At 34.9% G+C, this 16,736-nt stretch overlaps 2 protein-coding genes across 2 annotated transcripts; both read right to left on the reverse strand.

The window, feature by feature from the left end:
• Positions 1-3,472: 3,472 nt before the first annotated feature.
• OR5M10 (olfactory receptor family 5 subfamily M member 10) lies at positions 3,473-4,420 on the reverse strand. The gene is given in 1 exon segment (NM_001391240.1): positions 3,473-4,420. A coding segment is annotated over 1 exon segment (948 nt).
• A 10,569-nt stretch (positions 4,421-14,989) lies between these two features.
• Positions 14,990-15,928, reverse strand: OR5AP1 (olfactory receptor family 5 subfamily AP member 1). The gene is given in 1 exon segment (NM_001391241.1): positions 14,990-15,928. A coding segment is annotated over 1 exon segment (939 nt).
• Between the last annotated feature and the right edge of the window lie 808 nt (positions 15,929-16,736).

A 16,736-nucleotide genomic window follows, 5' to 3' on the forward strand; every position in this document is an offset into this window, starting at 1 on the left:
TGTGGGTGACCTGTATGTAATACATAACTTGTTTCCCTTTTCTCCATCATAAAGCAAACGTTGCTATGAAAATCTCCTCCCATTTCTCATTATACCTTCAGCACATTCTCAAAATTGGACTAACTGTAAAAGTATGCAAACACTTTTGAGATTCCTTAAGACACAATGTTAAATTGATTTCCAGAAAAGCTTCATCTTATCGTTCTTTTTGATACCATCAATGTAGAAAGTGCCAGTCTTTTTGAACTTTCTTAAACGCAGAGACTACACAAAACTGTCTGTTAATTCGTATTTTTGCTTTCTAATATTTGTACTCATTAGTTTTAGCGTGTTTGTGTTTTTATCAACTTTCCGTACATAACCTTTAACATTTATTTATATGATGGTGTTTTAGTAATTCGTAAGATTTCTACCAACTTATAGTATTTTAATAAGTTTACACTTTAGCTTATTTTGGGCAAAATCTTTGCCAAAATATCTGATGCCTCTTTTATTGTCAAATTTCAGTGACTTTTCAACTATGAATTTGTCCACTGCAATTAAGCTAACAGATATTTCTTCCAATGATTTAAAAAGTTAATATTTATTTTAGTTTGGATCTCTATAATTTTTTTCAGTGTTCAAAATGACTCACAGTTGAGGAGTACATGTGAGCATGTCAGTCCTTTTGGGAGATAATCGCTGAAAAATAGTGTTGCATAATGGACACATAATGGTATAATGGAAAAATGAATGTTTGTGTAAAAGTGTTAACAAGTACACAGCATTAACGTGTAAAAGTTAAATGCTTCTTTCCTCATTTATGGGCCATCAGCACCTCTCTGCCTTTCTGGCAAAAACACCCTTAACTCACTTGTAACCTTTCTTCTCTAAGCAGTCCTCTCTGTGGACTCCATGCCATACGTCTCTCCATCAGATCTGTGGACCAAGCTATAATAATTCTATTAATACCAAAAGAACTTCCATATTCCTAAAAGAATTTACAATGCATGTGTGTTGCATCTATAGTCATATTTGATCTTATTAATATGTGTGCATATACTTTCTACAGTGAACATTCACATGCATAAATTCTGAGGCAAAAATATTGAATAGCTAGAAGCATCTGATTTTCATTCAAATTACACTTGAAAGAGAAAAATAATGAAGATAGAATTCCTCTGCCAGAGCTTAAAACACATTTAAAACCTACATTAATTATAAGAATTTGACTTCAAATATAGATATAGATTTGTCAAAGGAACAGAAGAAATATACCAGAAATGTATTCACTTAGTGTATCATAAAGGGAACATTGCAAATCTGTGGGGCAAAAAAGGGTTGCCCAATAAATAATGTGAGGAAGTGGGTTAAAAACGTCAAGGAAAAATTACGTACAACATTACAACATACAACAAAATTATATCTAGAATAATTCAAGATATTCCTATAAAATATGATTATGAAAAATTAATAACATAACATAGATACTTGCCTATTTAAATTGAGAATTGAGAAAAGCTACAAAACAAAAAATAGATAAAATTTTTTCCAAATATGCAAATATTCTTCACGTGAGAAACCATCAGAAATAACATGAAGGGCAATCATCAAGCTGAGGTATTTTCTTTCTTTATTAAATATACATTTCAAACTTTTTTGTTAAAAAAAATTCCAGTCTTTTCCTAAGAATTTCAGTTGAAACATCAAAGAGGTAAATAATCTTAAATAATATTTTCTACGATTAATAGTAGTACAGTGAAATGGTTATCCTCAAATATTGCTTGTCATAACTATAAAGTGTTACAAATTTTCTGAAGAAAAATTTATCTATAGAAGATTAACAGGAGTGTTAAAATTGTTCGAAACAATTAACTTAGTAATTACACTTGCAGAGATGTATCCTAAAGGACCAATCATAAAAATATGTACACAGAGATATAACTTAATCTTAAAAATACTAAGATACATCAATAAGACGGAGTAATGGTTCGCAAGATAAGCCAAGCGGAAAAAACTACACGAAAATGTTGAGAGTGGTTCTGTTTAGATAGGCAATTACAAGCAAATTTTGCTTTCATTCCTTATATCTTTCAGTATTTTTAGTTTCTTTTTCTGTAATCTATACCTATTCTTTTTGTAATTAAGTTCAAAATCAGTTAATTGTTAAGTATTATACTACATTAAAAATTATGTTCTCCAAAAATATTTTGTCCATATGAAATGTAAACATTATACCATCAACTGAAAATCAATATTCATACTTGTATATGACAATTGATTCCAATTTTGTTTTATTAACTATAACATATATGCATAAAATTATTGAGAAGGAATATTAACAAAAACACAGAGGGAAACCATCCAGTGGTTTAGGAAATGTCTTTGATAAATATTGCTTCTTCATTAGCTGTCTGTATTTTCTAGTTATTTAAAATGAACATGTGTGCTTTTATAATCTGGAAAATATATCGGTAAAATGCCAACTAAATACGTCTACCACATCTCAATATTGTCTGCTTTACATAGAACAGTAGGATAATTCTTTGTATATTGCACACAAATTATCATGTTTACCTGAAATGTCAGAGGAAATTCACATTACCCATTATCAGCTATATCACTCTCCTCAGACTCACCATGGTTTCTGGAACAGGACTAACCTCAGTAGCTTATTATCCCCAGCAATCTGTCCAGCATTTGCAATGCTGAGGAGTTTAACCACTGCAATGTGAGTTGGAAAGAGGAAAGAATTTGGAATCAAGGGATTTACCTTTGTGCTACTGAGTGGTTGAGTGACTTTGAGTAAGTCATTTAATCTCTCTGTGCCTAAGAATCCAAATGTTATAAATGGAGATAATAATTTTCTCACTAGTTCATTTGCAAAGATTGAAATGAAAAGTGATATGAAAAGGAGTACCAAATTATAATCGTGTGACTTATGATTATATTTACGCATGTTGATTTATGTTCTATCCTGTCTGTGAAGAAATTCTGAGATGACTTTCACCCCACAACTTACACAGTGAAAAGATTAAATCACAAATAGAAGTAAATAAATAGAAAAAAGTTTTTAAAAAAATCCTATAAAGAAATAAAGTATCTGGATTAAGAGAGTTGCCAAAATTGAGTTTAAGTTTGGTTCCTGAAAGCCACAGTAGTTCCCATGACTAAAAAATAAAAGGAAGAATACAATTATTTAGACGGAGTATAGAGTACTTTTACAATGATTCTAAAATACACTTTTCACATAGGATTATAAATCTGGATAGCAGCATATTCTGTTTCCTAGGAGTGGAAACACAACTCTTAGTTTAACAAAGAGAGATGTTTGTTATGTGTTAAGGGAATGTCCCACAGACTAAAATTGCTGATCCTCAAAAACAAACTTGCACTAGGGACCCTAGTACAGTTGGGAACCCTCTCTTTCTCATTTCTAGGCTCTAAACACCATCTTACCACAGACACTTAGTCATTTCAAATGAAAAGATGCTTAAACGGTAATTTTATGAAAGAGATTTACCTTAATCATTTGCTGCACGGCCTGGATCACATCCTTGTTCTTTAGACTGTAGATCACTGGGTTCAGCATTGGGCTCAAAAAAGTATAAAAGACTGCAATTATTTTGGAATCCTCTACAGACTTCTTAGATGGAGTCCTTAAGTACATGAAGAAGAGGGTTCCGTAAAATATAGTGACTATTGTCAGATGGGAACCACAAGTAGAAAAGGCTTTGTGCTTGCCTTCAGGAGAACGGATCCTCAAGATGGCTACAATAATGAAAAGGTAGGACATGACAATGATGAAGAGGGAGCTTGAGAGAGTAAAACCAGCAACTATAAACATTGCCATCTTTTTGACATAAGTGTCAGAGCAGGTCAACATTATAAGAGGAGGATCAGCACAGTAGAAATGATTGATTTCAAGGGAGCCACAGAAAGATAAGTGAAAAGTCAGCAGTGTCTGAGAGAGTCCATTGAGGAAGCCATAAGTATAATGGACTGTGACTAGAGAGATACAAATGTTCTTGGACATTATGGTACTGTAATGTAAAGGGTTGCAAATGGCTACATAGCGATCCAATGCCATCGAAGCAAGGATATAGAACTCAGTGATCACCAGGGCAATGAAGAGAAGACACTGTGTGAAGCATCCAGCATAGGAGATGGTCTTCTGGTCTGAGAGGAAATTGTACAGCATGTTTGGAGTAATGTTGGAGGAATAACAAATGTCTACAAAGGAGAGGTGGCTAAGGAAGAAGTACATGGGTGTTTGGAGGTGGGAATTCGTCCTGATCAGTATGATCATGCACAGATTCCCTGCCAGCGTGATTAGGTAGATCACCAGAAATATTCCAAACAGGATCTTCTCTAGTACTGGGTTGTTTGTGAGTCCCAAGAGTACGAATTCCATCACTATAGTGTGGTTTTGGGAAGACATTTTCTTATCCCTTGAAAACTGAAAGCGAAAAGTTCTGTCTGATCCAGATTCTTCATTTATTCCATTTATCCCAGTAAATGCACTTCATCATTTACTCTTTGATCTATTCGCCTATGGGGAAATTATTCTTTTTTCAACAAACACATCAGAACTTCTACATAAATATTTTTGCCTTCTGTCTCTGTAATATCTCTTTCTCTCTGTATCTCAAACTCTCCCTTTCTCACTTGTTTATATATATATATATATATATATTTCTATATATAATCACACCTTTATTTCTATCATCTAGGAGAACTCCATATTTGTCAATTTTTTTCAAAGTTTGTGCAAAAAAAAACATAGAAATTAAAATCGGTTATGAAAACCAGCAGGTCATTGGAATCATTCAAGTGGAAAACTGAACGAATTTGGATTTCAAAGGTCCCTCCCCATCTGATATCTTATTTTTCAGATACAAGCTAGAAAATAAATATTCGGTACAGCATTTTCACTTGAACCTATAAATATCTGCCTTAATTTCATTCAGAAGGCATTGAATTAGTGAATTCATCTCTTGAAATATGACTTAGAAGGTAGAGAATGAGGAATTACTCTCTCTGCTTTGCAAATTCACCCACTCATTTCTTCATGTACACTATGAGGATGGTTTTTTCTTTTTCTGTTCCAGGTTCTGGGGTTACAGCAATGAAGAAATTCCCCACGCTCATGGGGCATGTGTTGTAGGAGGAGGAACAGCTATTAAACACATAGATAAAAATGTATAAAGTAATGTCAGTTAGAAGCAAGAATTATGAAGAAAAACAAAGGTGAGATGCTTTTAGATGGCCATTCAAAGAAGGCTTTTTGGAGAAGATAGAATTTGAATAGTAGATAAAGAATGCACATACCTGGAGAAGAATGTGGCAGTTTTTGGTCATCATTTTTGTGCAAACTAATATACATATGAAAATATTTGTTTAGGGAAATACAGATCAAGTTTAAATGTGGCCTTAGCTCCCACCTAGAGCCACTGAATCTCAATTCTTTGTGAAAGTAAGATATGCCTGGAAAAATCATGCCTCAGAATTGCAACCTAAAGCTATTTTTATTTAGTTTTCACATATACATCAGAAGAGCGTGCATATAGTAATTAATTTTTAGAGATGTCATGAAATATTACCATATGAATAGAAAAAACAGACAGAACTGATGAAAATAATTTTTTTACATTGATAATATTAATCTCCACCCAAAAGAGCAAATGTATTTTTCATTAACAAATGTAAAAATGACCTATCTGTAAAAGTTGACTTACCATATTTTGTAAAAACAAGATGGGAAGATTTATAATGGATTTCTTGGGTACATTCCCTAGAGTATTTTAAAAGTCATTCTAAAAAATCCAATTAAAACAGTCTTTGTTCCTCAAGGGCATAACCTTATTTTGGTTCTCTGAGATCCTAGATTCTCCTTTGAGGCCAAAGTTCACACCTAACATCGTGTACCCTGCTTGGTACTGAGTACATGCAATCTTTAGCACAGATGGAGAAATTAGTCATCATCTTTAATAAAATGGAAGGAGGAAAATATGGGCAGACAGCTTTTGTTTTTTTGTGTATAGTAAAGATGACAGAATTCTCAACAGAAATCTTCAATATTTCTCTATAAGCACTGAGGTTAAGTCATCTAATGAGAGTGAGGTGAAAGATAATGAAGTTGATGAGAGACTTGGAGAACAGAAACAGTGTGGAGAGCAGAAGGGTGACACAACCAAAGAAAGGATGTAGAAGTACTGGTCAGAGGTGAGGACCCTTTGGAAGGTGGACATTATGGATTCGTACTGGAACCAATCTGCCCCAGAGAGTTAATTTCATCAACAGGCTAGGGATCAAAGATGAGATTGAGAGCCAGGATCATGAATAAAATTGATGATTCATGAAATCACTGATTTAGGAGGAGGATTGAAAGCAAAATAAAGAATAATTGGACATTGTTTGGTGCTACGAGTCTGTCCAGTGCACTGATAGTTCCACGTCAATACAATGAAAAGAATCAAAGTGTAGTATGACCAAGAGGAGAGGCATCTCTGATTTTGTTAACTCTCCAAATACCAGGTTACACTGAGAGAAGTCAGTCAGTGAGAAAAAGCTATATATCAATATAAAAATATAGATTGTTATCAACTCACTACTTTTGAGAATATTTGAGCATTACCATAAATTTTTTTTCAAATTGAAGTGGAAAGATTTCTCTGTTTCAATTTGTACCTCTATTTCTTCCTGATTTCTTGAACAAACAAAATAATAAAAGTTAAAGAGTAAAATCTACTGCTTAAATATTTCCATGAAAGAAAAATTTCTTGTAGGATTGAAGAGCTAATTTTGGGATTGCAGAGCCCTCATTTCCTGACCCTTTAATGTGGAGATTTCTTGTTTTGCACAAAAGTACTGGAAGATTTGACCCTTCTTTAAGCAGATGGCAGCATTTAGTTTGAAGAAAATTTGTTCTAAAGTACTTAACGCATGTATGTATTTAAATGTTTTCTGATATACTTTAATATATAATAACATTGTAATAATCTTATGATTTACAAAAATTTTTTTCAACACAAAATAGGACTAACTCAATAGTAACTGAATGGGCAGACAAAAAGAAATGAATTAACTCTTTCAGGTTTGGAAGGGCAAAGTATCCACACTTTTCAGTATGTGATCACTTGATCAGAAGTGCACACATAAGAATTTGATGTTCATTTATCAGAGGAATGAATAAGGTTAGAGGGGACAGATTTTACCTAAGTGTATAATACTAACTCAAAGAAGTCTTTCATGCATTCTTATTTTATTATCTTTGGACTCTATTTAAATTATACTTGAAGATATAAATTCTTTAGTTAATATCACTCTGCTTCAACTGCAATGACCAGTTGGCGTATATCTACTAAAATGACATCTAAAGACTTTAGCTACACAAATGTCACACTAGTCAGATAGGTGGAAATATCCTTCTGACACTGTAAGTTTCTTACTTATATTTTTATGATTATTCAATTGGCTATCTTTTTAAAGTAGCTTCAACATTGTACTGGAAGTTCCAATCTATGAAATGAAGTTATATAGACTTGAAAAGAAATAAAACTATATTATTTACAGATCACATGATAGTTTACATAGAATCTCCTTTTAAAATATGAACAAAAGATTGACTAGACTTATTGTGGTGATGTTTTCACAATACATACTAATATCAAATCAGGAAGTCGTACACCTGAAACTAAACTAAAATATATATGCAAAAGAAAAGTTGAGTATATTTTGGAAAGTGACATGATTACAAGGTCAATATACATAAATAATTTACATTTTAATGTAAAAAACTACCACAATTGGCAATTAAAATATTTAAAATATCACTTACAATAACATCAAAAGCACAAACTGCTTAGAAATGAATACAATAAAAACTGTGCAAGAGATACATAGTGAAAAGCACAGAATGCCAGAGAGAAAAATTAAAGAAGACCTAAATAATGGAGAGACATACCTCGCTTGTAGACTGGAATATTCTGTTGACACAAATAATTCATAATCAATCTATAAATCAAAATTTGGGTGAGTTTATTATGAGTCAGATCTAAGGACCATATAACCAGGAAGAGTACCTTCATGAAGGAAGGAAAAACTCCAAAGAAGTGGGTGTATGGGGTGGTTATATAGTGTATTAGAACAAAAAGTATCCATCATATATGACAGGAATATCTGCCTTATATTCTCCAATATATCCCATTACTTTTCATTTATTCATCAATTCAATATTAAGTTGTCAACTGCTCCTAAATTGAACAATAGTTTTAATGCCAGTCCAGTCAACATTTCAGCAAGCTTATATTTTCAATAATCAGTAAATGGATTCTAAAATATATATAGATATAAAAAAGACAAATTAGCCAAAGCACTTTTGAGAGAAAATAAAAATTATCGAATGATCTACACTGCCTAATTTCAAGAGTTAGTAAGAAGTTACAGCTCTCAAAACAATGTGTGGATCTAAGGATAACAAATAGATTAAGGGCACAGAATGGAGAATCCAGAAATATATCCACTTATGTATAGTCAGTGGAGTTTTGAACAAGGGTACAAAGGGGTTTCAATGGGTAATGTTGCTGGAACAATTGAATATCTGTATAGCAAAATTTAATTTTAATTCCTATATCACATCATGCTTTAATACTCCAATATTAATTTGACATGGATCATAGGACTAAAGTAAATACTAAATGTAAAAGTTCTCCAGGATAAAAAATTATAGAAGAATGTCTTCATGATTTTGAAGTAACCAAGAATTTACTAGGAAGGACAGAAAATCACTAGATATAAAACAAAAAATATATATATTTTATGTCATCAAATTTCAAAACAAGCACTCATAAAAAATAATGTTAAGATAATGAAAAGGCCAGACACGGACTATGAAGAATATTCTCATTAAGTAATCCTGACAAGGACTTTATATATCAAAATACATAAAGATCTTCCAAAATTCATTGATCAAAATACAGCTAGACAATTAAATTTAAAAAAGCAAAAATGTATACAGACACTTCATAAAAAAAGACATATGAAGGGCCAGTCCAGTGGCACAGTGGACAAGTTTGGATGTTCTGCTCTGGCAGCATGGGGTTCGCCCGTTCAGATCCCAAGTGCGGACCTATGCAAGGCTTGTCAAGTCATGCTGTGGCAGGCATCCCATATATAAAGTAGAGGAAGATAGGTACAGATGTTAGCTCTGTGCCAGTTTTCCTCAGCACAAAAGAGGAGAATTGGTGGCAGATGTTAGCTCAGGCCTAATATTCCTCAAAAAAAAAAAAAAAAGATATATAAATATCCAATAACTGCATGAAAAGAATTTCAATATCTATAATAGTCAAGGAAACACAAATTATAGCTAAAATGAGATACTACTTCACATTCACATCAATATCAAGAATTAAAAGGATTGACAGAAACAATGTGACGCAACTAGAGCTCTCATAATACACTACTTGATGAAATGTAAACTAACTCAACTACTTCGGAAAACTGGTAGTTCCTTATGAAATTTTTATAAAGTTACAATTTCTTAAAGACATTATGACCCAGAAATTCTACCCTTAAGTATTTATCCAAGAGAAAAGAATACACATATCCACGAAGAAACTCAAATGCATATTAGTGGATGCATAAACAAATTGATACGTATACATATAATGTATACTTATACATAATGTATACATATACATAATGTATATGTATACATATAATGTTCTACTATGCAGAAGTAAAAATGAACAAACTACCCATACACTTTAAATGAGTCTCAAAAAACATTATATGGAGAGGGGGATCAATTTCCTGAATGGTAGGATAGTGACTTCTCAAAACCTGCTCCTCCATAACAGTAAAGAGAACACTGGCAAAAGTAATCTGAGTGGAGTTTTTCAAAGTGCTGGAAATTAACCAAGGGTTGACAGCAAATTCTACGAGAGTTTATTCCAGTAAAAAGACAGAATCATGCTAAGACGAGTGATCTTCATGGCAATTTTTACTTATGCTATTCCCACGTCCTCTCCCCAGATGCACAGTAACCTTGAAAACTGGAATTGTGACCAAGTGGCTGTGCACATTTGTCAAACTGCATTAAATTGTACATTTAAAATTTCTACATTTTATTGAGAGTGAATTTACCTCCATAAAGATGATTTAAAGATAAATTTTGCTTCCCTTAGCGTCAAGAAGATCAAATTATGCACTTCTTTTTTTAATACTGAGGTACTGATTTAAAAAGAAAAATGCAAGGCACAATATTATAAGGGCTCTTTGTACTATAGATTAATGCACACCAAAAGCTTACACACTGAAAGCTAAAGTTTTCCTCAAATACATTCTTCACTAGAGTGTTTTTTTACAAATTAATTCAAGAATGGAATGTAGAAAGCCACATGGTTTATCTTTTTATTCTTTTATTTTTTCCTTGAGGAAGACAGTCATTGAGCTAACATCTGTGGCAATCTTCCTCTATTTTGTATGTGGGATGGTGCCACAGCATGGCTTCATGAGTAGTGTGTAGGTCTGCTTCCAGGAACCTGCAAACCCAGGCCACCAAAGTGGCGCACACAAACTTAACCACTATGCCATGGTGTATCTTTCATCTCTTGCCCGTTTTTGTTCCCAACATCACTGAAGTGTGGGACAGGGTAGGGGTAAGGCAGGAAAAGAAGGAGGAGAGAAGAAGCAGGAGGAAAAGGAGGGGAAGGAGGAGGGTGAGATGGAAATGAAGTAGTCAGAAGGAGAGTTTTAAGCAATTAATAGGGCTTGCCAAGCTAACTACTTATGGGCTTTCTCTGTGGAGATACAGCCCCAAAGAGTTTTTACCCAGGCTGATGGGGCCAATTAATTTTAAAAATCTATCCATCACACAAATTGCATTTTCTTTGAGAATCAGGCACACTAAATGATTAGTATAATAGTCAAAGATGATATTTATGTTATCAGGCAGTCTGATATAAGCATAAAGGCAAAAGCACATGAAATCTCAAATCTAGGAACCATAGAAAAACCAAAGGAGCAAGAGTTGCGTTTTCCAAGTTTTAGTTTAAATGTCATGTCTTCTGTAATGACTTACGGCCTGATATTTTCCTAACTTTCTATCCCATAAGGAGGGTCTGGCTGGTAGTTAGTTCAAACATTTCTGTGTAACAATTACAAACAGACTAGGAAGCTTCTGGCTTGTGGGTTTTGATTTTAAATAGATTAGAATAAGCAGTCAGCAAGCAGGTGTTGGGGGGCAGGCCTTCCCAAGATGCATCACTGATATGGGGATTATTTTGAGCTGAAGACAATAAAGGCTCAGAAAACTCAGGAAGAACATTTGACCTTCCCCCAAACTGTCTAAAAGAATTTAACATAGAACACTTGTTCCTGGAAGAAGTTAATACCACAAGATAGCTATCGTATAATGTAAAATAGCTGTGATAAAAATGCACCAACAAGCCCATTTTTGGCCCAGCAAAACTTGTTTAACAAATATTTGCATTTCCATCTCTGTGTAAATTGTTTTCATCCCCTCTGAAATCCCAAAGCACTACCCCCAACATCCTTTTTTGCCTTTAGCTGAAAGTAATATTTAAGCTGGCAGCTAAGCCATTTTGTTGAATTGCTCAGTTTTCCTGAGTTTCTCTCATGTATACATGTTATAAAGCTTCTTTGATTTTCTCCTCTTATTCTGTCTCATGTCAATTTAATTCATAGCCTAGTCAGAAGGACCATGAGGGTAGAGGATTTGTCTTCCTCCCCCACATAGGCTTAATAAGCCAAATTGTAATGATTTTAATCTGCTAGTTGGATGGATCCTGACCATTTCATTATGTGAAAAGCGATCTCGAGCCAATCACTTTTAACATAATGTTGGTCAGCATTGCAACTCAGTGTACTGAAATCACCAAACATACTTGTATTTTTCTATCAGCTGAATTCTAGGCACTATGATAGGCAGTATTGCAAATATGCTTGAAAAAAGGATTCCACAAATTGCGTCACATGGAAAAACATCTAACCCATCTACAAATAGAGTTAACATTAGTTGTAACATTCTTGTTGAGGTATAAACAGCATACAGCAAGGCTGCTTACACCGGGGGTTTGCAAATTAAATGAGCAATGGATAGAAAGGAAGTTAATTTTACTGAGCAAATGTACAGTGGAATGCAGTAGCTACTGTAGAGCAAGATTTCTTCTGACAATTCACGACCCCACCCTTACCACCAACATATACACACATGCAGATACATACATACCCCCGCACACCTACATACAATGAAATCATGAGCCATTTTGATAGCCGTTCAACACAAGGTTGACATAAGGGAAGCCATATTGTAGAAAAGAAACCATATTGTAACTTTGAATGACCTCTGACTAACTGATCCAGCTGGATAGGCACCCTCAGGAGATCTAACTGCTCTGTAGATTTAATGATCCCTGCTTATGCATGTACCTCCCAGTTGCAATAAGACAAGAACTTTGTTCTTTTGACTTCCTTAGGAATGTGATGACCCCTGGATAAAGAGTCTATCCAGTGTGGCCACTCCCAGTCTGTAACACCAGAGGGTCAACCTTCCTAACCCACACCCCTGTAACCCAATGGACTATATAACTGCTTCAAGATTCTGTGCCCTCCTTAAGATGGTTCTTTTGGACATTAGCCAGACATTATCCCCCTTGCAAGCAGGATGTAATAAACGTTCTTTCTCTGCCACAATCTTGCCTCTTGATGATTGGATTTTGTGTCATGGTGAGCAGATCATGTTCTTTGCATGTTAACAATTTCAGGCAACAGCTGTCCTTTCTAAAGAGAAAGAGACTTACCTGTGATGCAGTCAGTCTAAACTATACAAATGTGAGGCTATCATGTGAAAAGTCTGTGAAAGAGAATAAGTGAATCCCTAATGAGAGAGGAAATGAGAGACAAAGAGATAAAGAGAGAGAAAGACGGAAAGATATGGTGGTACTGAGTATTCCAGGGCTGTGCTAGTTTGAATCCATTATTGTGTTCCTTCATTGAAAAGGTACTATTACTATATGTTGAAATCACATTTATTTTATGCAAAATGAAAGACACAGGACTCTGAAATATCATCTGTTTATTAAAATGTTTAGTTTCAAAGAAGATAGTACAGGTTGTTTTAAAAAGAATAGAACAATATCCAGCCAGGTATAAGGTAATTTTTATTTTCTAATATTGACTTTTTGAAATTTTGGTTATTGAATACTTTCAGTTCCAGATGCCAGAAGCAACACTTTGTCTTCCTTCTCCCTGTGTCTTCCACTGGAATGATTCTTTCTTAATTCTAAAACCTTTATTGATGGCCTGCTATGAAGCATGGAAATATAAAGATAGATGCAAAGAGGTTTATTTTCTCAAGGAGCACTCAGTCTATGTTGGAAAGCATTACACTGCATTTTTATGATTTTTTCTGTGAGTAAAGTTTGATTAGTGTTGCAACATCCTTAGAATTACACAAATGGTGATGTGTAACTGTTTGCTTTAGGAAGGTCAAGGGAGGGCCAGGGACAAACATAAAGGGGATAATACTTGTGCTGTGTCTAAAATATGAAGAACTCTTTATAACAACAACTGTAAGATGGACAAAGACCATTGGATAAGCAAGAAAATTATGCCTTTTTAATATACAATGACTGAAAAGCAGAAAAGGGAGTATTAAATGATAAGTTCTGGGTTTAATTTCTTATAAAAAATCATAGACTGTAGCTGAAAGCAAAATTATTCCTTAGTCTCTTTTAACTGGCTACTTTTCTATGAGGATGACAATCAATCTTAAGATGAGAAAGGGATATACTAGGATCATATTTAGTATATTTTACTGATTCCTAACCAGTTTAAAACACTTTATGTTCAGATGTCAGTGGTCACTGTCTTTAAAGAAAATCCAGTCCTACTGGGGAAATATCCCACTTATGAAAATATCAGTCAAACTGATGGAAAGCTTTAAACTTGTTCCAATCAACATGCAGCCAGCAGTAAAATAGGTATGTATGGTTATTTGCTAAGATGTTATGGAAAGGATATCCATCTTGCTCTAGCTCTTTAAGTATAAACTGCTTACCCATTCAAAGATCAAACAACATGACACTTGATCTTCAGGAATTATGAAGAATTCCTGTTTTCTAAACCACAGAAATTTCCACTCCTTGATCCTTGGTGTCTTTGCTCTTTGGTTCCCCCTCATATATACCCTGTGATTGGTTCCCATTATGCTCTCAGGGGTCTACCTGATTTGTCCAGGTAAGAAACACTTGACCTCAGCACCTCTACCAGGATTTAGTTCTGGTATTTCTCTCTAGTTCACTAGGAACAAGAGGGAGTCTCTAAGCCCTGTTTTAGTCCTTTGGCCATATTCTGGCTCGGCCTACTCCTTATTGCCTGTCCTCTGACAGTTACATATGCTACCTCTAATAGTAGAGTGATGGAACAGGGAAGAAAATAGGGTCATTCCTCCTGCCACTCAGTCTTTTCCTGCCTCAGCTACCTTGTTTTTTTGGTGAGGAAGATTTACCTTAAGCCAACATCCCTCACCAATCCTCCTCCTGTTTTTCTTGAAGAAAATTAGCCCTAAGCTAACAGCCATGCCAATATTCCTCTATTTTGTATACAAGATTCCTCCACAGCATGGCTGATGAATGGAGTAGGTCCACACCTGGGATCTGAACCTGCAAACCTGGGCCAGAGAAGCAGAGTGCATGGAATTTAACCACACAACCATGGGGCTGGGCCTCAGCAATTTTGTGCTGGGTTTTATACTTCTGAATGAGGAAATGAAATGGGATATTTGTTTATTTTCAAGTATAGATGTTGTGTGGAATAAGTGGGATGTATACAAAGTGATCTTATTCCCCAGGGTGCCTAGGACGGTTTGTCCAGCTCCACTATCCAAAAATCATATGACATAATGAAATGAAGCCAGTGTCAATGGAAGTGGGTTTGGTCATTTCTAAGTTCCATCAGAATTCTCAAATCCCATGCTTTGATGATTCTAAGTACAAAAGTAAAACGAGGTTGTTTTAAAAATTTTACCTAAGGAAGCTTTAACTTCCTTGTTTCTCAGACTATAGATGAAAGGATTTAACATGGGAATGACCACTGTATAAAACACAGATACCACTTTGTCTTGCTCCATTGAGTAGCTGGAACTGGGGCACAGATACATGAACAGGATTGTGCCAAAGAATATGGTGACCACCATCAAGTGGGAAGCACATGTGGAGAAGGCTTTGTGCCTCCCCTCAGCAGACTGGATCCTTAATATGGAAATGAGGATGTAGAGATAAGAAATGACAATAGTCAGGAGGCAGCTCAGTTCATTAAAACTGGCAAAAGCAAAATTGAAAACCTCATTGACATGTGTGTCAGAACAAGAGAGTCTCAGGAGGGGTGGAGTGTCGCAGAAAAAGTGGTTGATGATATTTGAGCGGCAGAAGGACAGTTGGAAGGTGAGCCTAGTGTGAATGGCAGCATTTATAAAGCCTGCAAGATATGTGGCCAACACCAGGAGGACATTAAGATCAGGGGACATAGTGACTGTGTAAAGGAGAGGCTTGCAAATGGCCATGTAACGGTCATAGGCCATCACGGCCAACAGGAAGCCCTCAATGCCAGCAAAGGAACCAAAAAAGAAGAATTGAGTGACACATTCATTAAATGAAATGACTGGGTTCTCCACCCAGAAATTCACCAGCATATTAGGAGTAATGACAGAAGAATAACAGAAGTCAACAAGGGCCAAGTTACTCAGGAAAAAGTACATTGGAGTGTGGAGACGCGAGTCGATCTTGATTAATAGGATCATGCCAAGATTTCCAAAAAGAGTGATCATATAGATGACTAGAAACACCATAAAGAGAAGGCACTGTAGCTCTGGATAATTTCTGAATCCCAGGAGAACAAATTCAGTCACTGCTGTGAGGTTGCTCATACCATTATCTCAGAATAGATGACCTTTGTGTTAGGGTAAGAAAGAAACCAAGAAAATAAATTATACAAAAAAAAAAGAAGCTAGAAAAATCGAGCAGTTCTTCTTTTGCTATAAGTAAGTTTACTTCTAAGATGTCTTGATAACGTGTATTAAACTTCTTTATTTTCTTATCATAGTAAAAAAAAGACGAGATCTCTTAAGTAAATACAGTAATCTATTTTATTTAAAAATGAGTGTGTGTGTGTAAGGTCTTTAATGATCAACCCTTACTGATCCATATCCTACTGTAACTCCCAGCTCTTTTCTTCTCCCCCCTTGATCTTTCTGCCTTCACCACTTATCATCCAATCCCTTGCATTTGCTTTTGCAATTCAACACTTGATACAGTTAAATGTATTTGCTGTATCCAATTCTGTTTTTCCTGTTTTGTCTTAAGCCCACTCTAATCAGGCTTTCACCTCATCACTCCATGGAAGCTGTTCTCATAAAAGTCATTCAGGTCTTTATTTTGCCAAACCTAGAGGTCAATTCTCTGTGCTCATCTTTTTGATTTATCAATAACATTTGACAGAGTTTATTGCTTACTATTCCTTGAAAGACTTTCTTCTCTTAATCTTTCAAGACACCAGGCTCTGACTTTTCTTCATACCATATGGGTTACTCCTCATTCTTCTTTCTTATTCATCCTCTCTCTCTTTGACTCTTAAGTTTGGAGTAGCTCAGAGCTCAATTCTTGATCTTTTCCTCTTCTATTTACACTCTACCTTGGTGGGCTTATTCAGTTTCATGGCTTCAAATACCATGTATA

The sequence above is a fragment of the Equus caballus genome, chromosome 12, assembly GCF_041296265.1.
Source record: "Equus caballus isolate H_3958 breed thoroughbred chromosome 12, TB-T2T, whole genome shotgun sequence".
Taxonomy (NCBI): Eukaryota; Metazoa; Chordata; class Mammalia; order Perissodactyla; family Equidae; genus Equus; species Equus caballus.